The 14,483-nt window shown below is 41.7% G+C and overlaps 2 protein-coding genes across 2 annotated transcripts in view; both read right to left on the minus strand.

Moving 5' to 3' along the window:
* The window catches only part of ap1g2 (adaptor related protein complex 1 subunit gamma 2), a 15,265-nt gene extending 6,567 nt beyond the window's left edge, over positions 1 to 8,698 (minus strand). The window contains exons 1-14 of the mRNA XM_035670355.1: positions 8,564 to 8,698; positions 7,738 to 7,940; positions 7,121 to 7,245; positions 5,935 to 6,076; positions 5,391 to 5,487; positions 5,194 to 5,270; positions 4,986 to 5,081; positions 4,422 to 4,502; positions 3,953 to 4,051; positions 3,796 to 3,851; positions 2,898 to 3,011; positions 1,237 to 1,377; positions 736 to 790; positions 16 to 138 (exon numbers count right to left, since the gene is read on the minus strand). Coding sequence (XP_035526248.1) covers positions 16 to 138; positions 736 to 790; positions 1,237 to 1,377; positions 2,898 to 3,011; positions 3,796 to 3,851; positions 3,953 to 4,051; positions 4,422 to 4,502; positions 4,986 to 5,081; positions 5,194 to 5,270; positions 5,391 to 5,487; positions 5,935 to 6,076; positions 7,121 to 7,245; positions 7,738 to 7,938 — 1,407 coding nt within the window. The 5' untranslated portion in view covers positions 7,939 to 7,940; positions 8,564 to 8,698. The remainder of the gene's footprint in view (positions 1 to 15; positions 139 to 735; positions 791 to 1,236; positions 1,378 to 2,897; positions 3,012 to 3,795; positions 3,852 to 3,952; positions 4,052 to 4,421; positions 4,503 to 4,985; positions 5,082 to 5,193; positions 5,271 to 5,390; positions 5,488 to 5,934; positions 6,077 to 7,120; positions 7,246 to 7,737; positions 7,941 to 8,563) is intronic.
* Positions 8,699 to 10,205: 1,507 nt separating this feature from the next.
* slc7a8b (solute carrier family 7 member 8b) overlaps positions 10,206 to 14,483 on the minus strand; it is a 9,714-nt gene continuing 5,436 nt past the window's right edge. Inside the window, exons 6-12 of the mRNA XM_035670356.1 lie at positions 13,775 to 13,928; positions 12,861 to 12,984; positions 12,455 to 12,558; positions 11,902 to 11,998; positions 11,670 to 11,819; positions 11,201 to 11,378; positions 10,206 to 10,914 (exon numbers count right to left, since the gene is read on the minus strand). Coding sequence (XP_035526249.1) covers positions 10,769 to 10,914; positions 11,201 to 11,378; positions 11,670 to 11,819; positions 11,902 to 11,998; positions 12,455 to 12,558; positions 12,861 to 12,984; positions 13,775 to 13,928 — 953 coding nt within the window. The 3' untranslated portion in view covers positions 10,206 to 10,768. The remainder of the gene's footprint in view (positions 10,915 to 11,200; positions 11,379 to 11,669; positions 11,820 to 11,901; positions 11,999 to 12,454; positions 12,559 to 12,860; positions 12,985 to 13,774; positions 13,929 to 14,483) is intronic.

A 14,483-nucleotide genomic window follows, 5' to 3' on the forward strand; every position in this document is an offset into this window, starting at 1 on the left:
CACACACACACACACCTGAGAGATGTCAGTGAGCAGAGCCCGGTACAGCTTGTGGACGGTGTAACAGTGCAGCTCTGAGGCGTTGGTGATAAGCTGGATCAAGTTGGGCACCGTTTCATCTCTCACGTCGCCCCCTGCCTGGCAGAGTGGAGATCAGAGTCAAACACAAGCGCACACTCACACACAGCAAACTCCATTAGCCAGACAGCTGGCCCAAGTATTTGGGTCGCCCTACATTTCCTCCCAGACACAATGACCTCACTTAGCGGACGTTTCTGTCACTTTTCATATACATTATAAAGGATATGGAATAAGCTTTAATTCATGCCACATCTCCCCCATTGCTCCACCCTATCAACACATATCTTTTTGGTAGCAAAGTGCAAAGGATTAGTGTAAGCTTTTAATGTATTCACCTATCTAGATGGAGCACAAAATGAAAAGTAAGGATGTAACAGAGTGCAAAATGGAAAGCATTAGTCCAGAATAAATGACCTTTTCAGGACCTGGGGCTGCGTGTATGAAAGTTTGTACAGAAGAGGTACACGGTCTCTTTTCAGAGGAAAATCAAATTTAAAAATGTACTTAGCATTTCAATGCATACACAGCTTTCATAGACGTGGGCCCTGGTATCTACGGTAAGGCCTAGTGCACTAATGATGGCAGTGGACAACTTAAGAAGAGTTGTGAGTAAGTTTAAGAGGCAGCAGGGTGAGTGGCTCAGTCGGTATTTACCGTGGTGAGGACATGCAGGATGGTGTCAATGTGCCAGCGCTGGGAGGGTGCATACCTGACAGAGACAGAGACACACACACTCAGTGGTGCTTGAGGGTGAGTAACACACACGCACAAATCCATCTGTATCCTCTCACTACTTATACACACACCAAAACCAAAGTGCATCAAGTGGCAGGGAGATATACAGTAGAAACACAGAGAGCTATTCATCGTCACAGTGCCACTAAGAGAGACGGGTATCACAGAGAGACAGACACAGAGTGAGACATGTAGACGCGTACATTTTAAACACAGACAGTTTTTTTATTACAGCCTTAACGCTTAAATAGCTGCATCACATTAAGGCCCACATTATCCAATCCCAGCGCGGTACAACAGAACACATTAAATGTATTCATGTGCACAATAATGTATGTGTGCCTGCATGCATAGATGCAGTATGTGACATGTAGTAAAGTCATGTAATGAGCACACAGGTGTCTGCAGTGTGTCACTCACCTCTCTGCAGCGTTGAATATGCCGCTGGCAGCTTGAGCCCTGAGCTCAGGGGGGCAGGAGGAAAGGAAGAGGAGCAGCTCCTTCATCATGGAACGGACGTTGGAGGCTGACACCAGCGCCAAGGAGAGATCCAACGCACGGCTGGAGAGTTGGCCAGAGACGATTAATGTTGGTAACTGTAACTGTGAGTCTGGTGCCATTTCTTATTCACTTCACCAAATTAAAGATGTAAATTCTGACTACAGTTCATTTCTCTGCGGATACAGCTGAGGTCAGTCAGTGTTTTCTCAACTGACCAGACGTAGCTGTAATGATGCAGAAAATTCATCTTCAATCTCTCTGCATCCACACGTGTTTTGGAGCAGGAAGATGAAATCCACCCCACTGAAGTGCCCTTTAGCAACACGCTGACCTGTTAGTCCACAGGCGGCTGTCTCATATCTGACCTTTCTGTGGACTTACAATAGGCCCTGTGGAGAATTTACCCACTGGGATCAATTAAGTATTGATTTATTATCATCCTCATTAGTATGGCTGGAAATCACCAGGCAGCTCACAGGATGACATTTTGTCCACAACAGTGACATTATCACAATTTTCTATTCAGAATCACAGTCTACTGGTGAATTGATCACATATTGATATACCAGTATCGACAGACTTTTTGACACCAAGTGGTTGCTGCGGCTGCCTCCATTGTTTCGAATATAAACACTACGGCAACTGTGATGCTCTGCAGCAGCAAGGTTGAGGGATTATTTTGTCTGGCTCAATAAATGTTTATGATATTAGTTAGCAAAACTTGCTATATTAATCGGGTCATATTACTGTTAGGAAATTGGAGGCAGCCGATATCGAGTCCCGATCAGAGACTTGTATTTTCCTAGATAATACAGTTGAGTGCACACTAAAGTTATTCAAAATCAATCCAATGTATCTGCTTTACAACTGTATAGCTCTGCATTGCATTCATCTTTTCCCTAATGTTTTTTTTATTTTTTAAGTATGCTATAAAATTGTCCCGAGTGAATTTATGTCTCCTTTTAAGTGTCCTCCAGTGTTTGCAGCCTTTGCTTGAGTTACCTGACATTAATAAGTTACCCATATTGGCTTTTTGCTTGCAGAGCTTTTGCTGCACTTGCAGCGGCTGCTGTGGTGAGTGTGGTTGTTGTCAGCTCTCCACCGCTGTCTGTCTCTCCTCCTGCTCAGCGGTGTGGAGTAGAGACAGACAGCACAACGGCTGCACTTGTTGTGTTGCTACAGTAAGTATGAAAGTTTTACGAGTAAAAAGGTCTGTGTGACAGCTAAACAAATGATCAGACCTTAATTAGCTCCAATACCGATCTTTGAGATTGGATCGGGAGATCCCTAAATTTTAAATCATCTTGCTTTGTTTTACCTAGAGGAGGGCCAAGTGATGCTGTATTAATTTACCAACAGAAAACTATAAATGTTTCCTACATTTAGGAAAAATGATCTCCACTTCATATGAACATACTCCTGAACATATATCTAAATTTGAAAAAGATGAAATCAAATTAATGTTAGAAGATGCTTTTAAAACACACATTAGGGGGTGACATTGGAAAAGCATGTCAAGTTTACTGAACATCTGTGGAATAACAGCTGTGCCTGACAACCGGAGAAGAGGTGAAAGTTACCGCTTGACAGAAGCGTCTTGGTCCTTCAGGCAGTCCACTATGGTTCCCCGATGACGCTGCACTGCATTGTGGTCTGTCCCAACAATCTTTTGAAGAGAGATCATGGCAATGTACCTGGACATGCATACAGAACAGGCAGAAGTAGAGATGTCATGTTTTAAGCTGCATACTTCATTTAATGAAACATTTATGAGCGTATAGTGTTGCACAATATATTTAACAAATAAATAATAATAATAAGAAGAAGAAGAACTTGTGTTAATACCAATTTCTAACTATGAGCTAACAATCCATATTGATTGACAGTGTTGTACAAATGTAACTTTCTTAACTTGGCATGATAAATAATTCATCTTTCCACTTGGAATGTCTCATGAACTAATAAAGTATTTATGTGAGCACAGGAGAGATGTTATCTAGCCGGGCAAGGCTCGCAGGAATAAACCAGTCCTATTACTGTCACACAGCCACAGTGAGATTCAGGGGCCCCGCATGTAAAAACCAGACAGTCCTGCCTGGCCACATGGCCTCAATGGAGACAAACCCAAAAAATAGTAACACAACAAAACCCCAAGGAACCTGTAACCGCCACAGTTCCTAATGAAAAATGTCATGGCCCAAAATGAAGAGCTCAGCATTACCAGGCAGACAGTGACCTTCTGGTGTGGCTCTGGAGGAATGTCTCCAGAGAAAGTGATTAGTGAGCTCAGACTGGTAACAGCCAGTTGGGAAGTTTTTGTCTGGCTGCAGTGAGTTTGCCGTTGGCCTTGTGGAATGGAAATGGTAAAATGACGCAGAGAGATAAGAGAGGAAGGAAGGAAAAGATGGGGGAAGAGATAGAAAGAGAAACAGGAAAATGGGGAGGAAGGAATGGAAGGGAGAATAACACAGCACTAACCGAATATTCCTGTCATTGTTCAGAAGAAATCTTCCCAGGATGTTCACAGCCAGAACCTGAGGCACAAGTGAAGTGAAGCGTGTGTGCATTTATGGTTATTCTGGTCACATTATTCCCCATGATATTAATGTGGTTGAACACAGTAAGAAGTGCTGACCCTGAGGCCGCTCTCTGACTTGATGTCCAGCACAGTGAGAACAGTCTCGTACAGCACAGCGTTGCCCACAGTCTTAGTGCTGTCAGTGTTGGTCGCCACCTGCAAGCCAAAAACACGTCAGTAAGTTAGTCATATACACATACATGAATTTATTCAGACCATATCTTAAAGATTTGTGACATTTTTAAATAAGAATACGTTTTGTTATTCAGTCTTTTATGTTTGCTGTTTTCACCACCCAGTTTAGGGTAAGTCTTTCTGGAGAAACATATTCTGGCACACAGGGAGTGACTGGGTAGTCAGTCACCCAGTTTAATATAGAGCCAAAGAAGCGTCACCTACACAAAACTAAACCAACAACAGTTGGGAAGTAGATAATGTTGCAGTGGATAACTTCTTTAGAAGAACACAAAAATTAACAAAAAGGTCGATATTCAGGTATTTGTGTATATGAAAGTGAACACTGGACCTGAGCTAGTAGGTCGTTCATAGCGTCACTGGCTGCCTCGTTATGGTGACCGAGAATCCTCAGCAACCTCAAGATGCGTACCTGAGGATGGAGAGAGTGAACAGATGGAATACTAAGTTATTTTGGTACACTGCATCAACAAAAATAGGAGGGAGGATGAGAGGATAAATCTGTGTGTGTGTCATTATGAAAATAAGAAAAACTAATTATTAGTCCTGACACACACATTTAAGAATGTATCTGAGCCATAAAGAAAGAACAGTGAGACTTCATTTCACATAATAAGTCTAAGACATTAATAAATCACCCAAGTGTTCAAATGTTTTTGTTCACATTGAAATACTATAAAAATCTGCTGCTTGTTGTCACAAATTCAGGAAAATTGATAATATACCATACGATTTATAACAACAGCTAAGATGTCTCCAATGTTAATGTTATTGCTCTATAGTAAATTGGGATGTAGTGCAGAATTCCAGCGCCAAGCCAGTAAAGCATCCGTTAAACTTAATTACCTAAACTAAACAGAAGGATGTGATATGATGCAGTGGAGTCCAGACTGACCTGTAGGAAGGGATCACTGATTCCTGCCACATCGTGCTCTGGAGAATAACCCGAAATGACCAGACCTTTCATGATCTGAACCAGATCTGGCACTGTCTGAGATACACACAGCACAAACACATTACAACAGAGAGACAGATACAGCGAGCGTAGAGACACAGAACATATCAGATCCATTGTCAAGTGTGTGTGTTTGTGCCCCTCGTACCTTTCTGAACCGCTCCAGTGTCTCTGGATTCCTCTCACACAGCTCGGTGATGAGTACCACAGCACCATGTAACACACCTACAGGTAAACACAGCAAAAAAAACACTGAAGAGTAATTGGCTACTTGCATGACAAGCTGAGACAACATGAAACTAACCGGTAAACTTATTACTACGTTCTAAAGGTTGATCAACTGACCGTGGTTCTTCTCAGCAAGGAGGGACCGAGCTGCAGGGGTGAAAAGCTCCCCCAGATCATGAACCTTTCTCACAATGTGAACAGCACACAGAGCAGCCTGGAAGAACAACGGGGCAAGTCATCAGCAGCATTAAAGCATCGCTACACTGACCAGGTGACAGTTTTATTGCTGTTATTGAGTCTGACAAAGGATTAAAGTGTACATCAGCTGCTTTAAATAGGCCACAAACCATCCAATACATCATACTGAGATAGTCAGATCTAACTGCACCAATGGACCATAAATGGATAAGACATTATCCAAACACTAGTAAACAGCAGGACATAATAAATCCTAGCACCTTTTAAATGAACCACATGTTTTAGTCATTTGTGACATTTGTAACAATTTTTAATGTTGTTTGTCTTGATAAGAGGTGAAACACTGGCTCTTAAATACAGTATTTATTGTACTGTATGATTAGTACAGAATTTCTTTTACGCTCTGATTAAATTGGTGGTACCATAAATATTATTAAGTGCTGCCTAAAGTGGAGGTCCCCACCTTCTTCTTTATGTAGGAGTTGGAGGCTCGGAGCAGCCTATCAATCTCTGGTGCCAGATCTCTGCACATCTCAGCTGAACCCATACAGGCCAGCGTGCACAGAGCCAGAGACTGCACATACTGGTTACTGTGAGAAAGGTCACTGGAAAACACACACACGCACACACACACACACACACACACACACACACACAGAGAAAACACAGAAATGACATTGTATATCTGATCTGTGTGTATTACTGGGTGCAAAGCATTATACTGAAATCAAATGTAAATATACTCCATTCTGTATACTATTTGACGTCCTGATTCTCTTTTCTTATATTTAGCTCCTCCTTTTGTCTCCTGTGATCACTCAGTTTACATCTATGCTTAATTGTTACGCACCAACTTACCAAGGCAAGTTCCTTGTATGTAAAAACCTACTTGGCAAAAAACGCTATTGATTCTGATGAAGTGTCCTATTGTCAATTATGACAATTAACTATTGTCTAAGATATGATTGTGACATACACCAATGGGAAGATACCAGTTATTGATCTTTTACAGGTAGTCTTCTAGAATTTAACAGATAACACAGAAAACTCATTCATAAGCGGTATATAAATGGTTTTCTAACTTTCAATAATTCCAAATCTATAGATTTGACTACAACTCTATTATAATGCATTATTAGTCACTAATCAAGTGTTTATTAAACTAGTACCCCACAGATTTATCACTGCACTCCAACAACATTGTCAAACTCACAATGGACAGTCGGACAGGATTAAAATAGACGCAGCAGAAGCAGAGATATGATCTATTGTATCCCATGCATGCCTACATTACCCACAATACAACTCAACCACCAACAGCTTGGTTGGAGATTCAGGTGTGCTAGTAGTAGTTGATGTAGCCTCGAGGCGCTAGAGACTTCTGTCTGGTCCAACTCAAGTGACATCACTTGAGGCAAGTTTGCACAGCTCTTTGGAGCCACTTTAAGCTTTATATAACTTCTGTCACACATACAGTAGTACTCACTAACATCTGTAAACAGACTTTGATGTGTAAAATCCGTGGAGCTCCCCTTTAATTGCATATGAATGCTAAATGCTAAATACAGGGGTTAAAATAAAGTGTGCACAAAAAAATCTAACATTTATTCTATTTTAATGAGATTTAAAGTTCAAGTGTCTGTCCTTACTTCTTGATGGAGTTGGTGATGAGCAGGCTGGCATCCTGCTTCTCATCCAGCAGCATCATGGCCCCCAGATATCCTACGCGCTTCTCGCTGTAGCGAGGGCTGGCTATCATCCGAACACACTCCATCTAGTAGGAAAACCAACAACTCCATTAAATGTGAGGTTACTACTAATACTGACACTACTGATGCCCCTGAGGAAATGTTCTGCTCTTTGCCAGCTCTAAGTGGAGGTCAAGCGCAGCGTCAGAGCAGCAGCCCTGGAGCTGGGAGGGATTCAGTGGCCTGTTCTTCTTGACAGGGGTTTTCTATGCTGCACACGTTGCTTGAGGGAATGATAACAATCCACAGTGTTGTAATGACATTCACATAGCAGCAACATTACTAATATCAATGAAGATTTGTATATTTAGCATGTGATTCCCCAGTGTGCATTTATCTTCGTATTTTGAGCTCTGTCATGAGCACACAGTTAATGTAAGGGGTCAGCGGTTAGGACATCGCAGTCGGACACTGGGACTGTATTCAACCATGAACTTCCAGCTACATGATGGTTTCCCACCCTGCTAACCCCATTTACCCAAGCGAACCCATGACAGGCATTAGCCAAATCCCCTCACCTGACCAAAGTGAGCGGGGTAGCCCAACATGTGCACGTAGAGCAGCTTGGCCAGGTTGTGCGATCGCCCTCCATTGTCCGATTGTCTGAACTGTGCCCGGATGGCTGCACACTCCCTCTGGATGACACCCCGCTCCTCACACTGCGTCCTTGCTGACCTGATGGCCCGGATCATCTCCTGTAGGGGCACTGATGGAGACATGGCTGTGTGGTGCGTGTGTGTATGCGTGTGTGTGTGTGTGTGTGTGTGTGTGTCATGGACATGTTAAAATACAACATTAACAGAGAACAAACCACTTCACTATGCAGAGTTGTGGTGTGCTTGATTTCACTTCCTGTTTGTGAAAAGGCTCCAGATGTGTGTAAGCTGTGACAAAGCTGTTACTACACTATAATACACCTTCAGAAGAGCTGTCCTCTCGCTAAAACACACAACTACAGTAGTGCACAGTTCAAAAACAGCTCGAACAACTCCAACTATGTGACAAGTCAGGTAAGCTGACTGTTGTTTCTGATGACAGCTTGCTGTAGTAGCGGTATTTACTCCTAGAGCCGGCTTAATGGAAAGTTACTGTCACTATTTAACGTTACACTGATATTAAAACTACATTTGAATTAACGAGTGAACTACCAAGTTAGCATGGCCGTCCCCCGGTCGATGATGCAGGTCAGTGAAATGAGCCGGGGCTAGCCAACTGACCGCACACAGCTAACCTCGCAGATGCTGTCAAGCCTGCTCAGTGGGAGACTGTCGAGCTAAAGAGCTAGCTAAGTTAGCATTACCGGCTGTTTGTGTGAATGCTTTGAGCTCCAGAGCAACAACGTACCTCAACGCTGCACACAGAGTCTCCAGTATTTAAAAAGTGAACCGGTTCAGCCGAACCCCCTCCAGTACACGGCAGCAGTCAGTTGGCTGGAAACCCAAACCCTGCTGTGTATCCATAAAGTGTCAACGGAGCCGAAAGGAATCACACGACTTCCTGTCACACCTTTCAAAATAAAACCTGGGTGATGCATTTAGCATTTGGGAATATTATTTATTAGCATTATTTTTTTTTATCATATCAAATCGGTAAGATTTCTGTTAAAATCAGAAAATATAAGGGCGTTGCCTCGAGATATCATCACACAGGATTTTTCATGTGAGGCGTTGTTGATGTGTTATAGCAGGAAAAGCACAGCTGCAAGTAATAACATTAATTGTGGTTACTTTTCATTTAGGTATGAGAGTTCTAGGGCACTGTAGGGTATTGCTGTAGCTGTATATCTAAAGCTGCATACTGTTTAATATACTATTTTTTTATCCATTTATTTGGTTAACTATATTTTCTGTTATATTCATTTTCCTACACAAATGCCTAACAGTGCTTTAAATTCCCTTTACTGCTGGGCATACAGACATTTTGTTTATCATAGCAGGAAAAGCACAGGTTTTACTAACAGCATTAAGGATGGCTCTGCTCTGGTGTCTCAGTAAGCTGTGACAGGGAGACAACAGGAATAACACCGGGATTACCAGGGCCCTGAAACTGAAGCAGCTAAACAGAATTCAGCCATCATTAATTCTATTATTGACATGCTTTTCCTACTGTGACATATCAAAATGTCTTTGTGAATGGTAAATACTAAATTGCACAATTTAGTATAACACGGACTGAAATCAATCTTCAAAAGCCCAACATGTATGATTTATGCAGGATGTAGCTCCTCTTGTGGTCATGAAAACCAGTCTCCAGAAACATCACCAAGGAGTCAAAAATATGTACACCCAGCACCAAAGCCCTCATTAATGTTATTAATTACACCTGTGCTCTGCCTGCTGTCCACACTGAAAAGGGCCAATCACTCCAGGGACTCTGAAGTCAGATTTGACCCAATTATATTAACTCAAGGTCCAGTACTACCTTTTCCAGAGCTTTCAGGTACATCGTATGGTCTTCATCAGCAGATGAAAGAGATAACTTGTGTAGAAAATTGTAAAGTACTAACATAATCTTTGAGGGCTACTTTTGATAGTCATTTCAGTTTCCAAAATGTCATTAGTATTATAATGGCATTATTTGAGCACGCGGATACTCAGGCTTTTATTTTGAAGACAAATTCGTCTAGTTTCCCCGTTTTATTTAGGGTGATTGACATCTTGACCCACAAGGCTCGTCATACCAGTCCATGACTTCCGCAATTTGATCGCTCATTGTGCGTGGACCCCGCCCCTTCTACGTCAGGTGTTCCAACAGGTGGATGAAACATTGATGAGGAGGTGCAGCAGGCAGCACTATACCACTGCAGTATATGCAGTACAATACAACACAGGGAGAGACTTGAAGAGAACTGGGCATCTTAATATCCCTTCTGACAGGTACCAACTGTGAAAAACACAATTCAGGTGATAAAATAACTTCCACTGCAGATATACTGTGGGGACATTTTAGGAATATTGGATTTTCTATCATAAGAAAATTCAGGAACTGCAAGGATGGAAGATTTATTTTTTTTAAAAATTTAGGAAAAGATTTAGCACTTCATATGCACAGGACTAAATGTGAACTAATCCATTCTGCTGAACAGAACAAGGGAACTTTTAAATAAATTATTAATGTAGTTTGACAGAGATGTAATTAATCAAAGGAGAATAAAAAAAAACATTAAACCATCTGAAAAAACAATTCATTTTAGTGTTACTACAGTGAGGTGATCCTATAAACAGAGCTTTAACAATGCATACAACTGGCATATTAAAATGTTTCCACTACCTCCCACACACAAACAACAAACTGTAGACAAACAATAGGAACAAATGTGAAGGTGAAAAACAAAAAAAAACAAAAAAACATGGTGTTTCATAAGTTCAGTGTTTCATAAATTCAGAGTAAGTAGAATTTCACCTCAAACACCTGTTCCCAGACTGCACACCGAAACAATGGTCAGAATTAAGGCCAGTCACAAACAGAGCAAGAAAGTCCAGTGTTGTAGAACAGGTGAATATGTATGAAACCTCCCCAAACAGAGTGGGAGACATTGTCGGTTCTTGTTTATGCACGTGTTTGGTCAGCTGTTTGAAGGCCTTTTCCCTCTTCCCCATCTTCATCGTTCTTTTGAGGCCCAGTGGGCTCCTGGTTCTCCTCCATGACTGGGTAGACCACTGAGCAGAGCTTTTGGCACAGATGAGTCATTTTACCTGGATATAGTTGGGGATGAAGAGAGGCCAGGGAATTAATTAGGATTAACGGTTCAAACATGGAAATTCTTCATTTCAATGACATTTGTTGGCATTTATCCTAATTAATATACCCTGTACCATTCTGTAATTAGTTTCTGTGTCAAACTGGGTTAACATTTTATGAATCCTGTACCTTTACTGCATAGACGATACGATAAGTTTGCAGGAATCTCAGAATTCAAACAACATTTTCAACCTTAAAGTCTTGAGATCTTTTATGCAAGACACCATGATGTTGCCTTACCAATAGTAATATCACAACACTGTGGCTTGTTTTCCCAGTAGACTCCCAGGAAATACACAGGGACACCAGTCATCATGATGGCCAGACCAATACCACAGACCACTGGCTCAGAGTAGAGCGAAAAGACCAGCAGGAAGGCCCAGAACAGCAGGTAGATCACTGGCCATATCAGGCTCACCTGGAAGATCAGGGGTTGGTGTTGTAAAACCTCAAATATCTATACAGCATATTTCAGCATGCTGACATAAAATGGGTGTTCAAAGTACACACAAAATAAAGTCACATGTGGTCAAAATGATCTCTGCAGCCTTGTAAAAACAGTGGCAATAAACAGGATATATTGTATAGGGCTTGTGGAATATACACCAGTATCTAAAAGGTTTTAAACGTTTGTGTTGCTTCTGTGTTAAGGCAATCTAAATGTTATGCATGTTGGGTCCACATGAAGTTGTTCTGTCTGTCTCTTTACCTTGATGGGTCGGTACATGTCAGGCTCTTTGATGCGCAGCACAATCTGCCCGGCGACAGTGACACCATAGAAGAGGTAGTTGATAAATCCCACGTAGTTTATGAGGGTGTAAATGTCGCTGGTGCACAACATCAGCAGAGTGGAGATCACCTAAATGTGGTGAGAGTAGAATGTGAGGACAGAGGCCACTGTAAGGACAAAGAGCAGAGCTTGTGTTTTTGCTAGGACTCACAGTAAACAGTAAGGCTGGGATAGGAGTGCAGCGTTGCACGTGAATCATGGCCAGCAGACGTGGGAGATGGCCTTCCCTCGCTCCAGCGAAAAACAGCCTGAAAGACAGAACCACAGACAGTGAAGTCCTGAGAGCAGAGCCAGCTGGTGCTAACCGTGTGCACATAGGTCAGGTCATTATGGAAGCACCAGTGCAGGGGGAAATGGCAGAAGTGAAAAATGGACCAAAACAGGAGCACAGGGGGTTGATAGTGGTTGAAGATGATAGTGAAATTAGTCACCATCATCTTAGTGAAAGTCAAATATGCACACAGAGGAATGCAGTTTTCTATTGAGGCCCTTTTGCTATAATCTGCATTTGCACTGCTAATGCATTTTATTCCTGTTGAGCCTCTCATTTTTACCCTGCTTACCCCCGCTTCTTCACGTACATCTTCAGGTATGGGCACAAATATCACAATGGGAAACAAAAGTACACTTCAAAACAAAAGCACGGCGACCACAGAAGCTGGAATGAGAAGAAAGGGAGGACCATGGGGAGAGGACAAACTGACCGCGACGACGTGAAGAGGGAGCCATTGACCCCCCCGAAGGTGGAGAGCGCCACAGATATGGGCATGATCCATGACATTACTCCTAGCAATTTCTCTCCAAAGGTCTGGGAGAAATATTAGGAGTAGAGAGAGAAGACATGGAGGAGAAAGCAAGTACAAAGTTGAAACATGTACTTAAATAACAGCGACTAAACAGGACATTTTGAAATGCAGTGCAAACGGGGGCGACAGACAAGTTTCAAGCATTATGCTACAGTGAGGAGCATGCATCAGATCAACGTGGTTACTCTAAATGGCTGCTGGACAACACAAATACTCCCCTTCAAAGACTGATAAGCTTCATTCTCTACATGCCTAACCCACACACACACATTCAGGTTTGAGTTATCGCAAGTCTTTTTCTCACCACTGCCACAGCATTGGAGGCCAGCAGCTCTTGTGGGCTCATGGCTGTGACGTAGGCCACGTTGGCAAACACGTAAACGAAGGTGACCACGGGGATAGAGATGAAGATTGCACGCGGTAGATTCCTGGAAGGATAAAAGACAGATTGGCGGGTTCATGGTACATGCAAAAATGTTAACCCACCTGACTTGCCCATAATGTTGCCACTAGAACAGCACAAATTCCCAACCTTTGGATATACAATCAAACTATTTGTAAATGGATGGAAGTTAGTTGTGGCATCCCTCAGGGTTCTGTTTGTGGACCCTTTTTGTTACCAATCTACATTAATGACTTGGTTTCTGCATCATCATCTGTTTCTCATCTGTAAAATTTCTTTAGGTTTTACTTGAAGATTTAGTTGGAAAACTTATATTCAGTTGTCACATAACAAAATCATATGGCATTATCAATAAAATAAGTAGATACATACATGTTAAACTCTTTATAGTTTAGTTTACCCCACATAATACAATACTGTTTAGACTTCCACTTATTTCACCAACCACAAAGATTTACCAAACTACATTTAGTGGTCAGCCTGAAGACACAGTCCCATTCTTCCCATTATTCAATGTCCAATACGAATATACACTCAATGTCTACTTTATTAGGTACACCTGTATAATCTATAGCAATTCAATACAACAGCTCTGCCTTAAATTCTTCCATTTACCAATTTTATGATGTTTAGTTTTTGGTGACATTGGAAATTCAATTGCCTGTTTAACACTAAGGTAGTTAAATGTGATGTGTGATTGTTGTGACTACATTATAGTGAGTGGTTTCTATTTTTTTTTTACCTTCCCATGTACATACATGATGTATTAGGTTAGTTTCTGTGTTTTGTTACTCGTGCAAATGTGCACGTGTTACCTGTATGGGTCAACCAACTCCTCTGTGACATAGTTGAGGAAGTTCCAGCCTCCATAAGCGAAGGAGCCTTGTAGGAAGGACAGAGCGATCAGACCAACATCATAGTCTCGGAAGGTCTCAAATGCATGTTCTGGCTCCAACCAGTAATAGTGACCTGTCGGCAAAAAACCCAATATCAGATATCATTGAAATTTTGTGGAACTTGATGAAATGAAATTATTTTCACCTCCACAGTCTGAGCAGCAGAGGGCACCAGACACAGCATGCAATATATTTTTTCTGTTAGTCATTCCAAGTTATACACAGTTTACTGTTGCCTTTTGATCTAAAGTGTGTTTACTATACATTTCACAAAGAAATCTGTTTATGAAAGACTCATTCAGAGAGGTCTGGTATTTTGTTTGGTTTTGTCAATTTGTACCCTACAGCATTAAGTATGTCATAAAGTATTTCCTTTGTTGAAATGTAGAGATGTTGTAGTTCCCACTTTTAAACAGAATTTAGCTGACTACATATTCTCAAATATTCTCAAATATTCTCAAATATTCTCATAGATGGCCAGCTATAATCAACACCACATCACACAAAAGGTCTGGATACATTAAATCAGCCTGTACCTCCAGCTTCTATGCCACAAAACGTCAAAGTGAGATATGAGGGGGCTAAATCACATGAATGGGCCTGGCAGAGAGAGAGAGTGTGTGTGTGT

This window comes from Morone saxatilis, unplaced genomic scaffold, assembly GCF_004916995.1.
Source record: "Morone saxatilis isolate NCDOM2014 unplaced genomic scaffold, NCSU_SB_2.0 Contig23, whole genome shotgun sequence".
Classification (NCBI taxonomy): domain Eukaryota; kingdom Metazoa; phylum Chordata; class Actinopteri; family Moronidae; genus Morone; species Morone saxatilis.